General features: G+C 38.9%; 1 protein-coding gene across 4 annotated transcripts in view; it reads left to right on the top strand.

The window, feature by feature from the left end:
* The window catches only part of TNS3 (tensin 3), a 163,683-nt gene that overhangs the window by 62,051 nt on the left and 76,061 nt on the right, over positions 1–25,571 (top strand). For 2 of the 4 annotated variants that reach the window (XM_071736228.1, XM_071736229.1), the window contains exons 3-9: positions 12,137–12,166; positions 13,923–13,975; positions 14,775–14,946; positions 19,108–19,158; positions 20,414–20,536; positions 22,003–22,067; positions 23,205–23,288. In XM_071736228.1, coding sequence (XP_071592329.1) covers positions 14,797–14,946; positions 19,108–19,158; positions 20,414–20,536; positions 22,003–22,067; positions 23,205–23,288 — 473 coding nt within the window. In that variant the 5' untranslated portion in view covers positions 12,137–12,166; positions 13,923–13,975; positions 14,775–14,796. Of the gene's footprint in view, positions 1–1,095; positions 1,115–1,941; positions 1,984–12,136; positions 12,167–13,922; positions 13,976–14,774; positions 14,947–19,107; positions 19,159–20,413; positions 20,537–22,002; positions 22,068–23,204; positions 23,289–25,571 lie in introns of those variants that run through there. The other 2 variants (XM_071736227.1, XM_071736226.1) reach the window with 2 other exon arrangements.

Below are 25,571 nucleotides of genomic sequence, written 5' to 3'. Positions count from 1 at the left end.
TGCTCTGGCAGGGGGTTTGAAATTGATCTTTCAAGGTCCCTTCCAACCCCTAACTTTCTATATGAGGTAAAAGGTGGAATCCCCAGATCAGAAAACTTTTCCTGGAAGATGGCTGCGCTGGTATGTGGTGAAAGGTTTTATGATTCCAGTAGATACAGTCCAAACACAAACCCTTTTATTGATGCAACAACAAATTATGTAACTGCACCTGTTGACAGCCAAAAATATGCAAGAGACTAGAGGTCCCCTGCCTCCAGCCAGGTAGAAGAAAGGGGTAACTGAGTTTACTGGACAGTGTGGATTTGATGGCCTGGCACATCAGAACCCAAAAGGTGTCAAGCTGTGGTAGATACTGGTACCCAGTGCGTCCTTATTCCATCAAATCATGTTGGGAAAGAATCCATTGCAGTTTGTGGAATTACAGGAGGCTCTCGAGCCTTATTGGTAATAGAAACTGAGGTGAGCTTTACTGGGCACAACTGGGAAAAACATGCAGTTGTGGCTGGCCCAGATGCTCCATGCATCTTGGGTATAGATTTTCTTTGTACTTTAAAGATCCAGAAGGGTATAAATGGGCCTTTGGTATAGCAGCTGTGGAGACTGACAGTATTAAGAAGCTGTACAGCTTATCTGCCCTCTCAGATGACTTTTCCAGTGGGGGCCTGATGAAGGTGGAGGAACAAAAAGTGCCAACAACATCCATTTTAGTCCATTGCCAGCAATACCAAACCAACAGAGATTCTGATTTCCATACAGCACCTGATACACCAATTAGACAGCCAAGGAGTCATGAGCAAAATTCACCCCTCAACAGTCCAGTGTGGCCAGAGAAGAAATCTGATAGAGAATGCGATTAACTGTGGTCTGTCATGGCTTGAATGAAGTAACACCACCACTGAGTGCTGCAGTATCTGACTACAACTCTTACTGCCAATGGATTTTTCTCCATTCCCATAGCAGCAGAGTGCAGACCACAATTTGCTTTCACCTGCAGGGGAATCCAGTATACCTGGAATTCACAGCTCCAGGGGTGGAAGCACAGACCAACTATCTGCCATGGACTGATCCAAACTGGACAAGGGTGATGCTCCAGAGCATCTTCAGTACATCAGTGGTATCGTTGTATGGCGAGACACAGCAGATGAAGTATTTGAAAAAGGGAAAAAGATAATTGACCTTTTGTTGGAAACTGGGTTTGCCATTAAGAGAAGTAAGACCTGCCAAAGAGATACAGTTCCTGGAAATTAAGTGGCTAGATGGATGACACCACATTCCTATTGATATGATGAATAAGCCATGTCTCTACCTACGAGTAAAAAGGAGACACAGGTCTTCTTGAGTGTTGTAGGTTTTTGGAGGATGCATATTCCATTGTACAGTGACACTGTGAAGCCTCTCTGTAAAGTAACTTGGAAAAGACACATTTTTTGTATGGGGCCCTGAACAAGTACAGGCATTTGAATAGATAAAATGAGTAACTGTACATGCCATGGCCCTGGGACGTGTCTGAACAGGACCAGAGATAAAGAATGTGCTCTACTGCAGCTGGGGATGATGGTCTTACCTGGAGCCTCTGGCAGAAAACAGCAACAGATACTCCAGTGCATCCCCTAGGATTCTGGAGTGGGGGTTATAGAGGATCAGAGGACAATTGCACTTCCACAGAAAGGGAGATACTGGCTGCCTGGGAAGGAGTTAGAACTGCTTCAGAAGTCATTGGCATGGAGGCGCAGTGACTCACATTGTGGTACCACCTCCTGGTACCAAGACTACCAGTCCTGTCCTGGATGTACAAGGAGAAAGTACAGGTCTCCATGTATATTGTAACTTGGAGTAAGCACTCTCAGTAGGGCTAGCTGGCAAGATGACAATGTAAAATCTATTTGTTTTCCAGATTTATCTGAATTACTGGTTATTAATATTAATGTATTATTTTTGCAGCCTAACCACTTGGAGACGTTTAAAAATCATGTAACCACAACTGTAAGTAATTAAATTTTATTTATTTCTTTTTCCTTTCCTGATGTATATTTCTCTTTGTGACTGCTTACTTTTATTACATCTAGCTGTTTTCAAAGCATGCACTTTCATGTCTGTACTGTGTGAAATTAGCCTTTGATTAGAAACATTAGTGGGCTTTTGGTTTTCTCCCCTGAGTTTATCCAGGACGGATGAAATAAACTGTGTTTTGTATTTGTAAATCAAACAAGGAAAAAGTAAAGAGAAACACTGAAAACTTTATAGGTTGGTTGTATTCAGATGAGCTCAGAAATTAATGAGGTTTTTTTCAGCAAGAGAAATATTAGTTCTTGTATACTGGTCCATATGCAATTACTATACTACGTTATTTACAAAACAAATTAAATGCCTCTTCCCAACCCTTCATTATTATTTCTGCTGTAGTAGTGTAGTACTAAATATATCTTATATCTAAAATAATATATAATAATATATGTTCTATAATATATATTCTATATAATATATATATTATATGTATTTTATATATAATATATAATATCTATACATAATAGAACCATAGAATAGTCGGAGTTGGAAGGATCATGAACCCAACTCCTGTCCCTGTATAGGGCACACCCTAAATCACACCATGTGCCTGACAGCATCCTCCAAACGCTTCTTGAGCTCGGGCAGACTCGGTGCAGAGACCACTTCCCTGGGCAGGTTGTTCCATTGCTCAAATGCCCTCTGGGAGAAAAAACTTTTCCTATTATACTAACCTATACCTCCCCTGACTCCGCTTCCTTCCATTTCCCCAAGTTCTGTCTTCAGTCACTTAAGAAATCAGTCCCAGCCCCATCTCTCCCCCTCACAAGGAAGCCATAGCCTGCAATGAGGCCACCCCTCAGCCTCCTTTTCTCCCAGCTGAACAATCCAAGTGACCTCAGCTGCTCCTCGTAAGTCATCCCTTCCAGACCCTTCACCATCCTTGTAGCTCTCCTTTGGATGCTCGCCAATAGCTTGGTGTCTTTTCTGTACTGTGATGCCCAAAACTGCACAGAGTGCTCAAGCGGAGGCTGTACCAGTGCAGAGTAGGGTGGGACAGTCACCTCCCCTGACTGGCTGGTGATGCTGTGCTTAATGCACCCCAGGACATGGTTGGCTCCCCTGGCTGCCAGGGCACACTGGTGGCTCATGTTCAGTTTGCCATCAGCCAGGACCCCCAGGTCCCTCTCTGCCTCTCTGCTCTCCAGCCTCTCCTTCCCCAGTCTGTATTTGTCACCAGGGTTATGCTGTCCTGGGTGCAGAATTTGTCACTTGCCCTTGTTAAACTTCACATGCTTGGTGACTGCCCAGCTCCCTGCCCTGTCCAGGTCTCTCTGCAGGGCTGGACTGCCCCCGAGGGACTCAATGCCTCCTCCCAATTTTGTGTCCTTTGCCAGCTTGCTTAGAATTCCTTCCAGTCCTCTGTCCATTGATGAAGATGTTGAAGAGAACGGGGCTGAAGATGGAGCCCTGTGGAACCCCACTAGTGACCAGTTGCCAGCCTGAGGTTGCCCTATCCACTGTCACTCTTTGTGCTCGACCTGTGAGCCAGCTGCTCAGCTATCATATAGCATGGATGTCCAGCTGGCTATGCTGGACATTTTGTCCTGGAGGTTACTGTGAAAGACAATATCAAAAGCCTTGCTAAAATCCAGAAACATTGGACCCACTGGCTTCCTTTGGTCAGCTTGGGGGGCTACCTTGTCATAAAAGGAAATTAGGTTTGACAAGCAGAACCTTCCCCTCATGGAGCCATGTTGGCTGTGACTGATGACTTCATTGTCCTCTAGGTGTTTTTCAATGCCTCCCAGAATAATCTTTTGCATCATTTTACCAGGCACTGAAGTTAGACTGACTGGCCTGTAGTTTCCAGGATCCTCCTTCTTGTCCTTCTTGAATGAACACCGTCCAGCTTCCAGTTAACTGGGATCTCTCCAGATTCCCAGGGCCTCTCAAAAATAATCAAAAGAGGCCTAGCAATGACATCAGCCAGCTCTTGGAGGACTCTTGGATGAATCCCATCAGGCCCCGTGGACTTGTAGGGGTCTGTCTGTATCAGCAGATCTTGTAGCAAGTTCAGGGTCAGTTAAGGGTTAATCATTGTCGATCCTTGTCATAGTCCTCTAGTTCTGGGCACTGAGGCTCCCTTGACCCATTATCAGTGTCAAAGACAAAGGCAAAGAATGCATTAAATACCTCTGCTTTGTCTATATCCCTGTTGGTGAGGTGACCCTCCTTATCCTGTAAAGGTAAGGACAGTTACCTTACACTGCCTCTTGCCATTCCTGTATTTGAAAAACCCTTTCTATTGTCCCCCACAGTTCTGGCCAGCTTCACCTCCAGTTGAGCTTTGGCCACTTTAATATTCTCCGTGCAGTACTTAGCAGCATCTCTGTTCTCTTCCCCCATCACCTGACCCAGCTTCCACTGGGCATACACCTTCCCTTTCTGCCTGATTTGTAGGATCAGATTCCTGTTCCTGTGCCCTTATGAAGTGGTGTTTAAAGAGTGACCAGCACTCATGAACCCCAGCACCTGCAACAATATTTTCCCAGGAGACTGGACTCAGAAGCTCCCTGAGCAGCCTGAAGTCTGCTCTCCTCATGCCCAGTGTTGAAGTTTTGCTGCCAGTTTTCCTCTGGTCAGCAGAGATATGTAACTCAGTTGCCTCGTGGCCACTGTGGCTGAGACGACTTCCAATCTCCATGTTACTTGTAAGGAACATGTTATCTCTTCTGACCTGTTCCATAAAGCTGTCATCCAGATGGCTTAGAAATCTTCTGGCCCATGTTGTGCTTGCTCTGGTTTGTTCCCAGTTGATTTCTGGCAAGATGAAGCACCCCGTAAAGACAAGGGCAGGAGACTCAGAAGCCTCCCTTAGTTCCTCAAAGAATGGGTCACTGGCATCCTCATCCTGGCCAGGAGGTCTATAGTATGTTCCCACAACGACATCCACATTATTTTTTTGTCCCTTTACTCTTACCCAGGGACTCTCACCTGTGCCATTGTCAGCTGTGAGCTCCATACACCCCAGCCCTTCTGTTACCTACAGGGCCGCTCCGCTGCCCCTTCTCCCCTGAGCATCCCTCCTGAGCACACTTTTCAATACTGATAGCACTTACAAGCATATTTTTACCACAATGTCAGTGAAATAAGACAAAGAAAAAACTTTTTGAAGCCCTTTGCATTTGCCTTTTATCATGATGCCAAGCTTCTTCGATTTCTAAATATACCATGGGAAATGCCTGTAGTTAGCAGGCAACTGTGGTGCAGGTATTTGACTGACTGCTATGAAGAAAGCCACTAAAAAGAGTCGGATGGAAGGATGTGCAAGGTGCATATGTTCTTCACCCATTCATTGCTCACTTCAACAGGAGCTGTATTACAGTAAAGGAGCATCTCTTTCACAGTGATGGTTTTGTGGTGTCCATGGTGTTGCAGGCTTCTGGTGGTGCCACACTGTGCAGACAGTGAAGAGTTCTCATCCTTGACCACCAATATAGGCAGGAGACCTCCTCAGAGGTCAGGTTTCTGTAAGCAATACCGTCTGTTTACTTAGAGTGGAAACAAATGTTTTTGTACAACTGAGGTCATGTCTGTGGTTGGATCCATGCTGTTATCCATGCTGTTCCAGAAAAATCACCATTACTTCTGAGCTGCTAGAGTTTTTTTAGCTCAATCATAATGTTTGGGGTAGCTATGAAGCATAGATAAACCCTTTTGTTGAGGGAGTCAGAAGGTTTTCTTACATTTAGAGGACTTCCTCATGACCCTGTGGGTTTGGATCTCTTAATATTAACATATTAAAAACAAATAAATGAGGTTTCCTGTTTCAATTAAAGGTAGGCAGAAGTGATTCTGTAACTTTCTATTGAAGAATTGCATGCACATAATTTTCAGTTAATTGGGCGCTGGATCTGTGATGAAAGTTTGCTTCAGTTTTGATCTCTTGCATCTGAACTAGGTTAAAGAAGCTCAGGAAATCTATTTCTGAAGCCTTTCCCTTTGCCACTGCATGCTTTCTGTCCACCTGGGACATAACTGTATCTTTATAGAGGTAGAAAGTAGAACATCTATGAACAGGGACTCTGCTGCATTAGGTGCTACTGAGTCGTGCCGTACAGGCCCTCAAAATGAGGAAGGTGTGAATTAATGCAGAAACCTTTACACTCTGTTGTGTCTTTTGTCCTTAATGACATTGTCTGTGGCTTGTATTCATTCAGGAAGCTTTTTCAAAGTTTTGGAGTCATTATGAAACTGCTACAATAGGTGCTGGAGCACATGTATTATTTTAATTGAGGTGTAGTTGAGGTGAGCTCCCTGCCTAATACTTAACATGGGAACAGTCACACAGGGACACAGGAAGTTTTCCCATAGGTTTGCACTGGAACACAGCTGCTGACACAACCTACTCATCCAGGGAGATTTGCTTCTCCTCTGTGTGTGGCACAGTGTTACACAGCACTGGGTAGGGCTATGTGTTAGCCTCCTGAAGCTCAGTGTGAACTCCTGGTCTTGAGACACTAAGGCTTCAGAAATACTTCAGTTTTGCAAATGTGAACGTGTGTCTGTACGTGAAGGAAAAGGTCAGTTGTGCCTCATTCTCAGTTGAATGTGGACTTCACATGCATTTTGTATTCTCTTCTAAAGAGCCCCCAGTAGAGAAATTTGATAATACGCCTGTCCTGGTTAGTTTCTTGAAAAAAGAACTAGAAAAAAAAATGGCCTTTGAGAAAAGTATCTCATATAAGTGACACGTCAGATTTTATAATTTCCATGATTTAATCATACTTGGTGGGTTTATACATGTTAAAATTCTAAAAACCTCACAAATCTATTATTTCTCTACAAAAAATAAAACTACAGAATTTGAAAGTAATGACTTGTTTAGTCTAGCTTTACTAGTAATGAAGTGGCATACTGCAGCCCAAGAAACTACCCTGAGACAAAGCTACAATAACAAAGGGGTCTCAAGTTCCCAGGGAAAAATCCATAGAAAAGTCGTGGGGTATTAGACATGCTGTGGCTTCAGAAACCTTGGGGAACACTAATTCATATGTACATCTGAAAAACAGTCTTACCAAAACACTTCCAAGTTAAACATCCGTGCACTGAGGCCATAGAAGATAGTAATGCCTTAGATGAACTGGGATTTGTAGAGCAAAACAAAATTCTTTCAGAATTCATTCTTATGATGGTTTTCAAAGTAGAAATACAGTACACACAGGAGTACTTTTCTGTGGTTTTCTGCCCATATCACTTTAAGAAAAAAAATAAGCACAAATATTTATATTTTGTTTGTTCCTGAATCTTGTTCCTCTCTTCTGCTGAGTCCAGGAGTCTGGTTGTGGTGTATTAACCATATTCACTGAGAGAACCTGAATCAAAGTTTATTAACTCACAAGCTGTATAGCCAAGCCTTGACTCCCCAGGCCCCCCTTCCAAATGTTCTCTTGCATTCCTCCACAGCTTTCTTGTAATTTTCCAACTCCTGTGTAGAAAAATTTATTGTTCTTATCAGCACAAACCACATCTGCTCTCCTTATCAAGCATAGCTCAGTTCTGCTCCCACAGCTTGTTAGGGATCAAAGGTTCATTGATTTTGCTCCAAGGTCTTCACAGAATTGCCATTCTCATAACATCTTCATCAATTCCCACATTTGGTCTGGGATTTTCCAAGGGCCTGGCCTGCAGTGTGGGTGGTGACATGAGCATTGTCAGAAGGAAGCATGATGCTGGTTTTGTATATATTTTTATATATTCCATTATTTTCCTTAATTATTGTTGCATTGAAGTTCTTTAGTTTCCAAACGAAAAGTGTCTCTTCCTTACTGTCTTTCACTATGGGCGAAGGGAGAAGAGTTAATAGAGAGCATTTGTAATTTTTTTAATCACCCAGCATTAAATCTTGACAAGAGTCAACTCCAAAAAATAGTTTTTTAATTAATTTTTGTATATTTATTGCAGGAATAGATAGAAAGTAACAGAGACATTTGCATTCACAAGGCATTAATCTGTTTTCTATGCCAGGAACCATTCTAAAGCCAGAGGCCAAAGGATTATGGAAATTTTTTCTCATCCATGACATACAAATATGTTTCAATTTAATCCCTAAAAACAACTACTGCATCAGTAGAAATTGTCATGGTGGAGCAGGCTAACAGTCTGTTTAGTTCATTGTCCTGTCCTGCAGTACCCCAGAGTATATAGAACTGTTACGCTGTGCTTTAGAGTAGGTTAGAGAATTCCTTCTTATTTCTGTCCATGACTTGGGGAATGAAAATACCGTCACAAATTTGGTTAAAATGCATTCTGTTCCTCTGCTGGTCAGTCTGTATTCATATTCTTTTTTGTGTCTGTTTGAATGTTGAACAATCATGTAGAAAAAAATTTTGTAAGCTAATTTGAATCTGTGTAAAATGTGTATAGTTTTATGACAAGTTTTCTGATGTTTATACCAACATTAAAAATAGACACACATAAAATATTTATATCCCAAACAGATCCATGTCATTCTTTCAAAATGTGCCCTGATAGCTTTGCATCACTGACTACTTGTTGATTTGTATTTCAGATAGTTGTAGTTTCTTCTAACTTTTGCATTTGCCAATGCTCCCGTTCAAGAAGAAGACCAAGAGAGAAAGAGATGAGTTTAGTGAATGCATATTAGGTCCTGGAGCCAGGAGTTCTCAGTAGTGCTGTTCCTCAAAGGCGCATATATTTCATGTACCACTGTTTCAAGCTGTTTAAAAAAACACAACAAAACGAGCAGTTCTTGAAACCAGTAGTTCTTATGGTCTACTGAGAGCACTTTTAACCAGATGTTGCGTTATTGTATCATAGTTCAATACCACGAGCAGGGCCTTGGTAAAGGCTATTGAGTGTTTTGGGGTTTTTTTATTTGGCTTCCTTAGTCTGCCTTTGATTGTAGTCTCAAGAAGGGTAAGTTGTTATCCCATCTGGTACTTCCAAGCCCATGTGTAGCCTGCATGACTAGTTTTACTTTGGTATTGAAAACTAGCAATTTACATACCAGATTTATAGACTCATAGAATCATAGTATTTTTCAGGTAGAAAAAGACCTAAACAATCATCCGCTCCAGCCTTTGACCTAACTCTGTTAAACTAGCTCTACCAGCCCACTGCTAAACCTATGATTTTTAATCAGATTTGGCAATGGTGATTCAGCTACTTCCCTGGGCCTCCAGCCCATTCCAGTGCTTAATAACCCTTTCTGTAGAGAAGTTTTTCCTGATGTCCAACCTAAACCTCCCCTGGCACAACTTGGAGCCATTTCTCCTCATCCTATCACTTGTTAATTGTGAGAAGAGACCTCACCCCACTACAACCTTGTTTTAGGTAGTTATAGGAAATGATACGCTTTTCTCTCATTCTCCTGTTCTTCAGACTAAACAACCCCAGTTCTCTTAGCTGCTTCTCATAAGGTTTGTTTTCCAGGCCCTTTATCAAACTTGGTTGCCCTTCTGTGGACGTGCTCCAGCACCTCTGAACACAGAGTACTGAACACAGTACTCAAGGTGTGGTCTCACCAATGCCAAGTACAGAGGGAAAATCACTTCCCTCCTGCTGAACGACCTGATACAAGCCAGGGTGCTGTTGGCTGCCTTGGCGACCTGGGCACACTGCTGGCTTATATTCAGCTGGCTGTCAGTCAACATGCTTAAGTCCCTTTCTGCCAGGCAGCTTGGGAAGTTACTTTATGAATTTTTTTTCCAGAATACTGTCATATAAAAGATAGTAAAACAGTATGCTGACAAAATGCAAATTAACTTATGTGAGGCAAAATTGATCTCCCTTAACTCTTTTCCCCTTCCATGATCCTTCTAGTCTCTGAAGCTCTACTACAGAGAGTTTTAGCTTATGAAGTGTGTAAGCCTACTAGCTATAACTCGGTTCCTTTACTCAGTTCTTGAAAAGGTTGAAAATTATCATCTTTCTGAGAAATATGTTTTTTTTTACAGATAGGATTTTAAATTTTTTTTTATGGGCATTATTTTTTACTTCATTATCACCATTTTTTTTCTTGAGAGGAAGACTTTTGTCATAGGCTAGGGGATGCAGGCTCAGCAGAGGGGTTGTTACTTATTCCTTCTGTTTGTGGACTACCACAGAAGGTGTCTCAATGCCACCTTGGTACCACGCCATGTGAGATGAGATGGCCCGTACTACATCTGTGTTATATTTGCTCTGAAACTCCTGTGGAGACTGAAAGAGAGATTGTGAAGGTAAGAGATGCAGCTTGCTGCCTGGGGCATCACAGACTTGGTATCTGAGGTAGACCAAGTAATTCATAATACATGATACACCCTCTTTGGTGTCAGAGGAAGGTAAATAAATAGGTCTAATCTCAAAAGCCTGTAGTGTCCAAGCTGTTCTTTAATTGTTGTATTGCCCAGTTCCAACACCTTCACTGACAGCAGGCTGTGCTGTAAACTTAACTTTTACTTACTTAACTTAAGTGACTATTGTGACCTGGTGAAATTAATGTAGCATGATGTACAAGTGGGCTTGTTTCTTAGCTTCTATATTACGCTTAGGCTGTACTGACTCTGGGATGGTCTCATCTGAGGACAGCATTTTTGAGAAGGTTGGGATAGTGGGTAGCAAGCTTTGCAGTGTGCCCAGGACTACATACAGGAGCAAAAAATGGTTAAAGAAGCAGTAATGGTTAAAGAGCATGTCAAAGGAAAGAGCTGCATGGCCTGATGCAGTATTTTGGATGCAATGTATTTGCTTTGTTTTTGTGTATGCTTCTGTAGCTAGAGAGAAGTCAGTTATCTTTTAAAAGGCAATTGCTTCCTCCTGTTGGCTTTCATACAATACCCACAGCTAAATTTTTCTTACCAAAAGGCTGTTTTAGGGATAGCTTTTATGTGTTAGTGTTTGGAATTGATCTGTTTGTTGGGGGTATAAAAAGTCCTTAAACTGAATGAGTAGGTAAATGGGAGGTGTTTTCTTTTTTCAAAACTCTGCTTTCAAATGACTGTTTATACTTATCTGCATTGCTAGGCAGTCCCTGGGAAGCAGGGGAACAAGAATCCTGGAGAGAAGTTCAAGGAAGAATAATCTCAGGGTGGTCTATCATACCAGCAACAAGTGAAGTGCTAGTTCAGTTGGATCTAGCCAAGTTGCAACTTTCTAAATTTTCAGCTAGGTGTTGTTGAGCACCCCTAGAATTTTTCATTCCACTTCATCTTCTCTGCTGCTGTTCATTGACAGGAATTGAAAATCATATCTAGTTTTTAAAAGATTTTCTGTGTAATTGTCCACCTTATTATACCAGATAACATTTGCTGTCTTAAAAGATTAGGCAGATGTTTTGCCATTATCCCTCCAGTGTGCAGCAAGGCAGAAAATAGTGGGAATTTTTAACTTCGGTGGAGATGATTTGCTTTTATAGGTATTACACTCTGTGCTGTTGAATTCTGTGCTTGGTGCAACGTGTATTTTGCAGGTAGGTGTGTATCATTTGGTGCAAAATGAAGAAGAATCACTTCTTAGCTGTAAAAAGAGCCTGAAACCTCACGGAATTTTTGGAAAAAAAGAAAGGTAGTCACAGAATTTCAAGATTGCTTTTAATATTTATTATTAAACCTTAATTCAGTTAGAAGCATGGTAAGATATATGGCTCATGTTTACAGATTGCCTGTTGTGAGAAATGCTGTAAAAGCTTGATGTGCCTGCATTATGTTATTATTCATATGCTTATACACTGCGTGCTGCTAGGCTATATGCTTGTTTATGTTCTAGACAGTGTACAACAGAGAAGGATTTTATCAATTACTTTCTTACCAGAGGAAGCAGCTAAGGGTTTGGTTATTCAGGTTACAGGGAGATGTAGTCATAAAATGTATTTTAAAATGGTGGAAGTACTCGTGACCAACAGAGACCAAAGAAGTGGAGGGATAGTTCTGCTAATTACTTTCTGTTTATAAACCCAAAACAAAACATGCTAAAAGCTTTGTCTTGAATTTCAGTAATTACTTTTTTACTTGTTTTGGCATCCATGTTTTATTACCTACTGCATTTAAAATCCTAAGAAGGCATCAAGTAAAAAGAAGCTGAAAAATACCATGAAGTTTTCTAATTTTCTCGTCTCCAATGAACACAGGGAACAATGGAACTGGGAACAGCCACTTAGGTGAGTTGCACCTTATGCTGTCAGATTTGCTTTAAAATTTACAACAACTAATTTCCAGAAATTGTGGAAGGAAACATGCCAGTTGCATGCTTGTATACACCCTAGCTGTTGCCAGGTTTTGATATACAATGTCATGATATCAAAAGTTCTAAGGCAAAACTTTTCCCTTCAAGCAGAATTCATTTGGTTTGGGAGTATTTATCATGTGTGTAACCAAATTAGATCTAGTTTATCATATTTCTTGCTCTCAAGCTTCATCTAAACAAGTTCATCTATGCATTTTTTTGTGTAGTTAGTAAATTTCAGGCAGGAAGACTAGTGAATACTCTTTCTCCTACGGAGTTCATGATGTGTAATATTAAATTGAACTTCAGATTGCCTGTATAAGAAGATATATGTAAATGTAAATAAATCTTTTATTTTTTTCTCAATGTTAGTATAGTAATATATGTCTTTTTCTAAAGATGCATCCTGGAAGGGATATTGCCTCTTCTAGATGTCTCTGTTTCTCTCCATTATTTACAGAGGGCTTGGGTGACTATCATAGAATCATGGAATGGCTGTTCTAGATGACCTGAAAGTTCATCTTGTTCCACCTAGTGCATGGGCAGGGACACCTTCCACTAGATCAGGTTGCTCAAGGTTGCATCCAACCTGGCCTAAACACTTCAGGGATGGGGTAGCCACAATGTTCTTGAGCAACCTGTGCCAGTGTCTCACCACTCTCACAGGAAAGAATTTCTTCCTAATGTCTAACCCAAATCTCCCTGCTTCAAGTATGAAACCATTTCCCCTTGTCCTCTTGCTATACGCCCATGTAAAAACCCTTACTCCAGCTTTCTTGTAGGCTCCTTTCAGATATTGGAAGGTTGCTATAAGGTCACCTTGGAGCCTCCTCTTCTCCAGGCTGAACAACCCCAACTTCCTCAGCCTGTCTTCACAGAGGAAGTGCTCCAGTCCTCTGATCATTTTAGTGGCTCTCCTCTGGACACATTCCAGGAGCAATATGTCCTTATGTTGGAGACTCTGGAACTGGACACAGCACTCCAGGTGGGGTCTCACAGGAGCAGAGTAATGGGGGATTCTTCTGATGCAGCCCAGGACACAGCTTTCTGGGTGGCAAGTGCACACTGAAGGCTCATGTTAAACTTATGGTCTGCCACCACCCCAAAGTCTTTCTCAGGGCTGTCGTCAGTCCTTTCTCCTCCCAATCTGTATTGGTGCGTGGGGTTGCCTCAACACACTGGAGTTTAATACTGAGACAGTGGGTGAGAGAAATTCTATTACTTCATGGGGGAGAATATTTTGACACTTTTTAATGCATAGTTATTATTACTGAGCAAACAATACTACAGAAGACACACACGGTTCTCATAAAGAAAAAGTATTGCAACTCTGTCTTCTATTCAGACTCCCAGGACTACTATAGTGAAAGAAACTGTAGATATTTTTCAATGTTGTCGTAAGAGTCACTTGTGAGGTACTTGTGCAGGTTTATACAGAAATTCAAGCTCCATCGTCCCAGAAGTCCGTTGGACCAAGAAGAGCATCTGGCCTGGTGGGACGTGTCCCTGCCCATGGCAGTGGGGTTGGCACTAAATGAGCTTTAAGGGTCCTTCCAACCCAAAGTGTTACATGATTCTATGAAAAAGAGAACTGGCCGTACCCTGGCAGTAGTGAGTTGCAAGAGGGAGGAACACTGACAAGTGTCAGCAAGGAAGGTATGGAGTTGACCATTCTGCTTTCTTTATTCCAGAGTTCCAGCAGTGCATCAAAGAACTCCTCTTTCAGTTGTGACAAAGGATCACGGCAAGTATTTCTTTTGTGTTTTGTGTGGTAGTGACATATAATGCTGTGGTGAGTTTAAGTTTTGTTATTTGTGGTTGTCATTTCTGTGACTTCAGTCTTCTGTGAGGTGTGTCCTGCTGTTCAAGGACCATTTTTACAATCTCTGAGAAAACAGCTGGGCGTGTTTGCTGAGCTTACTTTTAAATTAATGACTATAATTTTCTGATTGTTCTATTAAGGACAAGGTAAGGTGCCTCATCATGCCCTCCATGTGGAAAAGGAGGCATTAGAGTAGATAGTATCTGTAGACTAACCTGTGGAATTAGTTGCATTATACTGGTGTCTGTTGCAGTTTGGAGACTAGTTTTCAGCTCACTTCAGTGTAACTAAGAGCAGATTTCAAATGGTATCTGTTTACAGTGTTTTACATGTTAGTGGTGAATCCACCGGTCTGTAAAGCATTTGCAGAGTTCCGTGGCAAAATAATCTGTGCAGACGTAAGTACCAATATGTTTGTTATTTAAAGTTGCAAATACATTGCACTAGTGTTTGTCAGAATTTCTTGTATTCATTTTACTGCTTTTCTATGCTAATGGTTGCAGAGATTTTTTCATTATAGCTTTGATGTGCAGAAATGTGCTGTGTGTAGTGAACTGAATAATTTGAACTCTATAGGCATACAGTAAATTATAACTAACAGAAATACTGGAGACATCAGATGTTTGACTGCATGAGTCCAGATTTCAGTTTCTTCTCATTTATAGGCTATGTTTGTCCTCTGCTGCTTTATTCTGAACTGCCACATTTTATTTCTTCACAGAAGTGTAGACTTTGATCACATTATGGAGGAAGGCTATGAACTTGACCTCACTTACATCACAGAGCGAATCATTGCTGTATCCTTCCCTGCTAGCTGTTCTGAGGAAACTTACCTCCACAATCTACAAGATGTAACCCGAATGCTCAAATCCAAACATGGAGATAATTACTTGGTATGTGGAGGATCAGTCCTTTGTGATACATTCTCTGTCCTGCCAGAAGACCACTTGTAGCTCCACATATACCATTACAAACTGAAAGTCACTCATTTCAAGTATCTTTGGTCCACCATTACAGCTTTGCAAACAAGAGCAAGATTTTCAATAGTATTTTAAGCTGTTAGACAAGGACAGATATTAAAAGCATATTTCTACTGGTGTCATTGCACTCGCTGTTGTGATAGCCCGTAGTCAAATGCTGTAGAATAATTATATTGAATAGTACAATAATTACAGTGTTTTAATTGGCCAAAATAGGCCTTTAAAAGATGCAAACCTGCAAAACCAAAAAAAGATTGCAAACCTGCAATGTTAAGTGCATTCTGTCTTGAGCCATGTCTGGGTCCTCAGCTAGGTGTATCTGATGGTCTGTGGCCATCATGTCTTGACTGTCTCTACTATAGATTGTGAAATTATTTAAAAATTGTAAAAGCAGGGTTGCTGTGTTTGTGTTCTCTCCAATTCTTTTTCAATAACATGATTTAGATGAGGTTTTTTTTCCTGCTGTTTAGTTTTCTACAGAAACTAAGTTGTAAGCAAATCTGTTAGCTCAGTGTGAAGAGTTTTGTTTTTTTAAATGATGACCCAAACTTTTAATCTCCTATAGTGTCATCTGGCTGGTGTATTCCTTGTCTCAGCTTGTTCCGTGAATGCGAATTTAAAAACAGGGCCATATTTTGTTTCCCTTTTTCTTCTGTGGTCTGTGCAAACTATTAGAAGCAAATTAATGAACTAAGAATCTCTGCACTAGTCAGAGAAAAGAAAGAAAGAAGAAAGATAAAGTATTATGTAATGCATTTGTTACAAGATAGTTCTTAAAGTGGCCAAAAATCAGTAGTGTTTTCATGCAGTGTATTTTCATTAATAGATTGTTTCTGCAACAAATATTTATTTGAAAATACAGACTTTCATAGTAAGGAGATTTAGAGAATAGAATGAAGCATACTTTTATTCCCTGATAAAATTGTCTCTTTAAAGGAATTCCTCTTTAAAGGACTACAACTGTTACTGCAAGATTCAAAGCCTTGGTTCCAAGTGAATACTGTTTTACAGCAGTACTTTCAAAATACACACTGTGCAAACATCTGTCAGAAATCAAAAAACAGTTGCTGTGTCAGATGAAAAACTCAGTTTGCAGCTTTTTGATTTACTTCATTGGTACTATGTTTCTCATGGTGATCTGACTGAAATTATTGCCACACATTGTACTTGTAGGAGAGAAGTAATACTCAGTTGTTAGATATTTTGAGCTTTTAACAACAGCAACAAAAATCCAATATAAGCTTCTCTGTATATTAGCTGATTTTATTCTCATTTCCTAAAACTGATTTTTTCTGTTTAAAACAGATAAATATGGTTTTTTTCAGTGTCTCTAACAGGTTTTATTGCATTGTTTATTACCAAACAAAGCAGCTCTCTCTTGATGTTGATTTAGAGCACTGATAAAGGAGCAAGTTCCTTTTCTTTCTGTCTGTTGCTGTTTTAGTGTGATACAGTTACATTTTTGTATCTACAGTGACTGAAAGGTCAATTTGATGAGTAAACTATTGTGAATTAGCTCTACATAGAGTCATGCAGAGAGGCTGATGTATTCTGATGTAATCTGACAGTAGATAGTACTATCTATATTCGTGGTCAGTTATTTTTCTCAAAAGTGAAATGAACCCCAAACCCACTGCTATAATTTCTAAAAATATTTCAGTGGTTACACTGTAGTCTTAGCATATACATATTAGTCAATAGGTTAGACTTATATATCAAGTGCTTTGTATTTTCTTGGTCTTGCATAGGTAAATGATACAGTAATGCTTATCTGTTGCTGTTGCTTTCTGAGTTGGAACTATTTGTTAATTTTAGCTTACATCATGTTTTGCGTTGCCCTTCTCTTTTCTTGACACAGGGCTGCTACTGGTTTCAGCAAGCAAGTTTGGTCCCACCTGATGAAGGAGTTTTGCTTGCCTGCTCTCCTAGTCTTTTCTCTTTAATGGAGCAGGCTATAGGCTTGTAATTGTTCTCCAGTTAGTACTTTGTGTCATATGACCACAGTAGATCTTTTGATTCCAAAACTGCAGGCTACATGATATTTGTTTCTATTCTTTGGCATTCTGTGTTTCTGGTAATTAAATTTATTTAACTTAATTTCTGGTGATTTGGTATCTCTGGAAAGCTGATTAAGGAGCAGACCAAATCTAATACCCTTTGGTACCTTTATAAAGGTCTCTTCTTCAGCTAAAAGGTCTCCGTATCTTTGTTGTATGGTGTTGCTGAGCATACAGCAGAGTAAGACCATTAGTATTGCCTTAATAGTACATCTTACTTCCTAGTTCAGGATTAAATCATATGGGAGGTAGGAGAGTGATGTTTCCTCTCTGCTGTGTATAACGAAGAGAAGTTTCTTTTTCCCCTCTTGTTTTATCTGAATTCATTTTTATTCTTTAGACAATTTTCTATTTTTTGTCCTGAAATTTAGAGCAAAATAGAGTTTCATATAATTAAAGGCTAATGTTTTTCTTTCTTGTACCAAAACACAATTAAGTAGAGTTAGGATATGCAAAAAAGGGGCCAAAAGGGATGCAGTTAATGTTCCTTGTTTTGTTATTGTATGTGAAATGCTGGTTCCTGTAGCTTGAGGTCTCTGTTCTGCAGTGATAGGACTTCTGAGTATCTCAGTTTAATCTCTATAGTTTGACAGGGACTTTGATACAACAGCATTTTTTGAGTTTGGCATCTGATCCATCAGTGACTAAAACCCATCATGAATAGGACCATATCCTGATACACAGAGATTTTTAACTGATCTTACATATAAATACAAGAAAGATTAATTTTTTAAAAAAAGTTCTCACCAAAAAGCACTTTTTTCTGTTGAAAATTTTAGGTAGTTGATCTCTTAACATAGCTTCATAGCTAATTTTAAGAATTCTGTACTGAGAAATACACCTTTCCACTAAATTGTTCTACAAATATTAAGGTGGATAGAAAATTACAGAATTTTTTGTCAGTAATTTGTATAAGGCACTTCTGGTTTCACTCCTGTTAAATTACAGTTGGCATTTCTGGAAACGTAACTATACTCTCAGCTGCAAATATTGATGTATGTTCTAAATAATACAGACAGGGCACATAAGAATTTTTAGGTGCCATTTAGCTCTTTGTTAACAGTAATCTGTTTAAAATGCAAAAAATATATCATAATAAAGACCATGTTCCTCCTCATACAAAGATGCTTTATGTTTTTTGAGGTCAGTCAAACTGGTGTATACCCTTTATAGTCAATATCGTATGTGATTCCAGAACCTTATGCACCTTAAAATAGAAGCTGTTTTGTTGGGTACCTTGTTAATTTGGGGGTCTTCTTCTTTCTCTGGATGGATTTCTCCTTTAGAAAATGTACTTTTTCCTATAGACGGTATAATGTGTTCCTACTTCCACTGTGTCCACGATGGGGGTTGCGCATCAACATGTTTAAGTGATCAGTCAGCAGCAGACACCACCTTCTATAAGAATAATTATGTAGTTTATTTATCCCCTTCTGTTCTTGGCTTCTTTGCTGATACTGCTTGTTAATGCCAAACAGGATGGAACACTTCAGAAAAGGGTTCTTAAATTCTTTTTGTAGTAGCAAGTTGTATATTGAACTTACGTCTTGTATTTACTGTTTCTCATGTTTATGGTCTGTTTACTCCGTTCTGGCAGTGTAGTGAGATTTTTAAAGTTATTATGAATGTTGTCTGTACTTAATTCATGATATGAAATTGCTACACTATAGAAAAGAATCTGCTTCAGTAGCATTTTTTCAGTTTCCCAGGTCTCTCAGTATACCTCTGACTAAAATAAAACCATGTGAAATAAATAAAATGTAGCAGAATTTTAATTGTCTTTTTTCAAAATATGCATTTGTTTTCATCTTTAGTTCCCTTGTATTATAACTGAATACCTAAAATACATTTGCTAGTGCTATCAGACTTCAAATGTCTAGTTTATTAAAACAGTAACCAAACCTGAGGCCTTACCAATTGTAGTTTCTTGTACTTACAATGTGTTTCAAATACAGCAACTTACTACATAAACTACGAAGTCCTGAAGGTTGATATTTTTTTCTTTCTTTCTGAACAGGTGTTAAACCTCTCTGAAAAGAGGTACGACCTTGCCAAGCTTAATCTGAAGGTATTGCTTTTTTCCCCTAACATACCTATCTTCCTAGTGTTTAATAAAGTGGCCTGTATCATACATCACTGAAGCTATGCAGGCAGTGATGTATGGAGTAATAGAAAAACTTTTGAGAGATGATAAAAAGCCTCACATGTATCCCTTTTTATTTTTTCCAAAGTTCTTTTTCAGGTCTGTTAGATCATGCTTTACATAGCCATTCCTATTAGACTTTGCACGTGGGACCTGAAGGCCATTGTGACTACTGAAAAATTTGTATCAAGTGATTTTACTTCAAGCAGACTTTCTTTGTGCAATTGCTGGTTACTGGGGGTTATATACTGTAATGTACAATCTGAGAGCTGAAGCTAGTGAGCTCTGTTCAGAGACAGATTTTCCTTCTGTATTTTCTTTTCATAGTTGCTTCTCTGCACAATAGAGAGATAAGGAAGAGAGCTATTGATATCTGTATTTAGTTCCTCCTCACCAATTGTTGTATTTATTTGTTGTAAATTAAATAAATTAAATAATTAAATAAAAATTAAATATAAATAAATAGTAAGTAAATTAAATAAATCAAATTGATAATGAGCCAACGGTGTGCCCAGTTGTCCAAGAAGACTAACAGCATCCTGGTGTGTATCAGAAAGAGTGTGGCCAGGAGGACTAGAGAAGTGATTGTCCCCATGTACTCAGCACTGCTGAGGCTGCACCTCTAATACTGTGTTCAGTTTTGTGCCCTTCACTGCAAGAATGACATTGAGGTGCTGGAGCATGTCCAGAGAAGGACAACAAAACTGGTGAAAGGTCTAAGGCAGGAGCCTTATGATGAGTATCTGAGGGAACTGGGCTTGTTTAGTCTGATGAAAAGGAGGCTGATGGGGGAGACCTTACTGCTCTCTACAACTATCTGAAAGGAGGCTGTAGCAAGATGCGGGTTGGGTCTCTGCTCCCCAGTAATAATTAATACAACAAGAAGGAATGGTCTTAGGTTATGCTAGGGCAGGTTTTAATTGGATAGTAGGAAAAATTCTTTACCAAAAGAGTAGTCAGGCACTGGAAAGGACTGCACAGAGGAGTGGTGGAGTCACCATCCCTGGAGTTTTTTAGGAGATACATAGATGTGGTGCTCAGAAACATGGTTTAGTGGTGGAACTGGCAGTAGTAACTTAACGTTGGACTTGATGACCTGAAAGGTCTTTTCCAACCAAAACAATTCTAGAGGTTTGGTTATATACACTTATTTGTGAATGTTAAACTTGTTTAATTGCAGGTTATGGATGTGGGGTGGCCTGATCTCCATGCTCCACCACTCAATAAAGTGTGCACCATCTGCAAGGCTATGGAGTCGTGGCTGAACAATGATCCTCAACATGTGGTAGTGATCCATTGCAGAGTAAGAGTTTTGTGTATCTGTATCTCCTGTCAATTTGTATTGATTTTCAAAACCGTTGTACTTTATTCTTACTAATTTAAAATTTTTTAAAAAGTTTAATCTGATTCTGATGTTGGAAACAGAGTGCCAGATCTTCGGTTTATTTAAGTAAGCTTAAATCCACTGACCTTTCATGCCTGTTAAATACTGCTTTTTATGATAACTAGGTTTCTAACCTCTGCACTGGGTATAGCATTCAGTGGTGTTAGTTAACTTCCTTCAAAGGTCAGTATTACTGTTGTGAACATAGTAGAAGCTTGATGTTTCTCCAGCTCAATAGCAAACTCTTTAAAAGGCCTTCATGTGCTGGTTCTGTTATGGGATAAGGATTGGCAACATATCATATGTCATCCCTTTTCATGTAGTTGTAGGAAAGAGAGCATTAAGTGCTTCCTGGGTACTTCTGACAGGTTGTAACTGCAAGCTTCATTGCACTGCCTTACAGCAAAGAAGTGCAGTGTTTCTCTTGCTTGCTCAAAATGAAGGTAAATAAAGAGAAGCCTTAATAAAATACAGAAAAAAATCATTCAGATCTGAGATGGTAGCTCTGCTGCTGACACTTGAGGCAAATACGTCTCTGTATTACTGGCAGATGTTAGTGGAAACAGATGGTAGGACTAAAACTTCTCTTCAAGTCAGATTATATAGTCCCTAGTCTGGAATTGCTTGCATGCATGCAGAATGCCATGATTGTTAGCAACACCATTGAATTCTTACTAATTGCAATATTGCATCTGAGAGAAGGACCTGCATATTTTGTATAAAAATTGGTAATGTGTGTTATTGATTAATACCTTTACTAATGATTTTAAAGTTTCCAGACACGGAGATAGGTGCAGCTACTTCTATCAGCTGAGAAACTAAAATTGTTTTGAAATCTGTATGAATTACTGCTTGGTAAATGTATGTCATGTAAGTTATTAAACAAGATTTTGAAACATTTTTAAAACTATCTGTAGCAAAATAAATAGTAGCTATTATAACTCTGGTGCTGGGGAAGTAAAAATGCTGAAACTGGTATGCTTTTCAAAATAGGTACATTATAGCATTTGACATCAGAAATTTCAACATTATTTAGACTTGTCTTGCATGATCACTGGAAAAATAATATAAAATTAGAACAGTTGATACATTGTTTCTAATACTGACGAAGATTATTTTTTACAAAATCATCTCTGAATCAGTTAGACTTGACAGGCATGTACATAGAAATACCATTTAGTGGTTTTTATGTCACTTGTCAGACAGTTTGCATAGATGAGACAATCTGCTGCCCATCATTGCCACCTTTCCAAAAACACAGGAGATGCATGATAAAAAGGATTCTCTGAATCTCCCATCTTCAAGTTTTGTTTAGTATGGGTCTTAAATACAATAATGCCAAATAATGTAGTAAACAATTTATCATTCCCTTTTTCCTAATACAGGGAGGAAAAGGAAGGATAGGTGTAGTTACATCATCATATATGCACTTCACCAATGTATCTGCAAGGTAAGTTACGAATAATGCATAGTGTGTGGTTTTTATAATTCAGGAAACATTGCAAAAAGATGTCTTTTAATTATAGTACTGTTGGTCAGCTCTTTCTTTGTAAGTTAAGGTTTGCCAGGTTTTCTTCTTGAAGAGTCTTGGAGAATTTCTTAAAGCAGCCTGCTTTCATGAAAGAGCCTGCTTTCAGCAGGAAGTTGGACTATGTGACGCCCTAAGGTCCCTTTTAATCTGAGACATTCAATGTGTCATCAGGAAAAATCTCAAAATGTTTTTTTGAGAGGAATGAAAAAATATTCAAGAAGCCATTTTTATATAATGAGACTGTCTTCTTTAAACCCCTCTATTTGCCACAGCCATCAAGTTGCCTCTTTTAATCATCAAGAAACGAATCCTGTAGTACTTCAGGAAAACAGTTGCTAGAATCTTGAATGAATATTGAATAGCTAATTTCTGGACATTTATCATAGTGCAGAATGCAGTTTAAGAAATAATCTAGACTTTATCTTGCAGTCAGTTCAAACAATAGGTTTCTGATTACATCCAAGGTACCTTAAGGTGCGTGAGTCCATGGGCCATGATGAGATTCATCTGCAGGTTCTGATGGAACCATGCCACTATCAATCATATTTGAGAAGTCATGACAGTCCGGTGAAGTTCTTGCTAACTGGAAGAGGGGAAATATAAGTCCCATTTTTAAAAAGGGGAAAAGAATGTCAATGAAGGCATGATTTGAAAGCCTGATCCAGTATCCCATCAAGGCAGCTTGTAATTTCTGATTAACTTGTGAAAAATTGTATAAATTCCATTTTTGATTTGGTATGCATATGTATAATTTGCATATTTTTTTTTCTTTGGAACTCCTTTAGGTTGAACTACATGTGGAATTTAAAATTTGATTCCAGAGAATGATTATTTTGAACCTTCTTATGTCCTAATGTTAGTCCGCACTGTCAACTACATCTGTTGAGATACATTGCTTTTATAGATACAACAGAATCAACACAGAATCATGGAATCCCCTGCCCTGCACTTCTTTTCCTTTCCAAGTATTTTAGCATATTTCAAGCAGTAACCTGCTAAATTTCCAAGATATTCCTGAACTGCAATAACATGGTATTCATGTCTTTCTTTTTACAGTGCTGATCAGGCTCTAGACAGATTTGCAATGAAGAAATTCTTTGATGATAAAGTTTCAGCTTTAATACAGCCATCCCAAAGAAGGTATTTAATTTATTTCTAATTCATACCAATAACAATGTTAAGACTGTTTTCACAAGATCCTCCAGTGATTTCTCAGCTCTCAGAACTTGACATGACTTTTTTTACCACACTGTTATCTATGTTCTTACTGCACTGTTTGTTGACAAAAAACAATGGCACAATCAATTTTTAATTGTTCAAAAGTAATAATTTTCAAAAGTAATTATTTTTTCTGTGGCATAAATGATGTGTATGAAATGTGTGTTGGTTATTTTGCAATAAAGGTCTTATTACCATTTACCTGGAGGATCTACAGCTTATACATCTGCCCCATGTCCATGCTAGGAAATGTTTCTCAAAACATGCATTATTCATTCTGTCTGGATGTCTTACCTTTTCACTCTGCATGAGCATAGTCGAGCTAGGACTCAAAATAAGCAGTTTAGAAAGTGAAGTTCTAGGGTTCATTATTAATATCACTTTGACACAAGGTAAGGAAGGATTCAGAATCAAAAGAAGTTGGTCTCTGTCAGACAAGTAATTGTGACATAGCTGAATCTTCTTTTAGAAACCTAAATATTAACTGATTTGATTTAGTATTTACTGTTTGGTTAATCAGTGTGTATACAGTAGGATTTTTATACATTGTTCAAAGGATAAAGCTTTACTAGTAATAAAACTAGAAAAATAAGTGGTAACAATGAGCATAAGGCATTTGGTTTTGCTAATCTCTGAATGAACTTTTTTGTTACCTCTTGAACCCATTTGCTGACCCGCACATCTCTTTTTCACTTGAAAAATAGTAACACAGCATTACATTAGACCTGAAATAAAATCATAACTAGTTTAGTGGCATTTTTTTTTTCTTTTTTTCTTGTATTTTTTTTTCCAACTCTATGCCTGTATGTATGTGTATTGCATTTTAATAGTAAGGATTTCAGGTCGATGCCTACTGGTAGGGAAGTCTGAACCATAGGAGCAAAAGGAAATACATGTTCTTAATCTTCACACCCAGAAGCCTTATGCTGGAGGCATATTTCCATGAGATCCAGAGACCCTCACAGCAGCCTTTGTGAACTGTGAACAATTTTTTGCAACTATGTTGACAGGAAGCTTCAGTAGCTACCAACTTAGGTTATCTGTATGCAAGCCATAGAGATGGTGTATGGTGTAAATGGTGATCCCTAGATTTTCTGCTCTTTCAAAGGACACTTGCATAATTCCTCTGTGAGGCAGAGGGGAGGAAGTCTCAGAGGAACTCACTTTGCCTCCTGTCTGAGTGAAAGAGTCTTTGCTCAGCAGTGCTTAAGTTGAGCTGCCCTTACCATGTTGCAGGCACATGGGCACACAGGTACTTGGGAGTGTCACTTCCCCATGAAGACATTGGAGGTTCTCCAAAAAATTTGTCATAATCATTCTCCTCCTGAACCTGGCTTTTTAAACTTTTGCCTGGTCTGGTAGTGGCTATTCATCCTACTGCAGAGAAAGGAAAACCAGCTCTGTAGTATATGTAGGAAATGTTTAATAGTTTCTTGATCCCATTATTAACAGTCACCTAAATAACTCTCTTAATGTGCTTTCCTCTGGAACCATTCCTAGGTAATTATTATCATTTCCTTGTTAAAATCCAATTGATATATAAGTAGGTATAATTTGAATGAACATCAAAATGATAACATTTGAAAATACAGCCATTTTTGGTATTTTAAAACTTTTCCTTCTTTAAGTTTTGTCTAGAAAAATAAATTGTCGCTATTAAGTGCATTGGTCCTGAAAGTATCAGTTAGCTTTTCCTCATTGCTAGTCAGATGCTCTAACAGTGGCAAAAACCTAAAGACCAGATCTCCCATTCTAAATCCATTCTGGCAGTTGTTAAAAGGAATGGTTGGTCTCAGATAAGCAGTTGAAGTTTTGCCTGAGTGTGAAGTGCAGATACAGACCCTGCATATTTAAAAATTTCTCATAAACCTTAAGGATAAATCTTTGAACACACTTCTCAAAAATAAGCCAACTACCTGTAAGCCTCTTAAATGCACTGCCTTGAGAAAGGTATTTGAAAATTCAGTTGTTTGTTTGGTTTTTTTAATACTTAAAACCATGTAGTGACAGAGAAATAATGGTCAGACTGAGAGGTCACTGACAAAATGTTTTACTACACTTTTTTGTCATGTAGGTGTGACAGTTTGTAAATTTGTGCTTTTGGTGTACCACATATTTTCAGAAAGACTGAAGGAGGAAACCTAAACAGCGAATTTGCCTTTTTGTAACATTTTAAAATAAAGTGAGCTTTGCTTGTTATCTACA

Source organism: Heliangelus exortis, chromosome 2 (genome assembly GCF_036169615.1).
Source record: "Heliangelus exortis chromosome 2, bHelExo1.hap1, whole genome shotgun sequence".
NCBI lineage: Eukaryota > Metazoa > Chordata > Aves > Apodiformes > Trochilidae > Heliangelus > Heliangelus exortis.
Note: the sequence above shows the minus strand (reverse complement) of the source record. Positions and strands in the feature narration are given on the sequence as shown.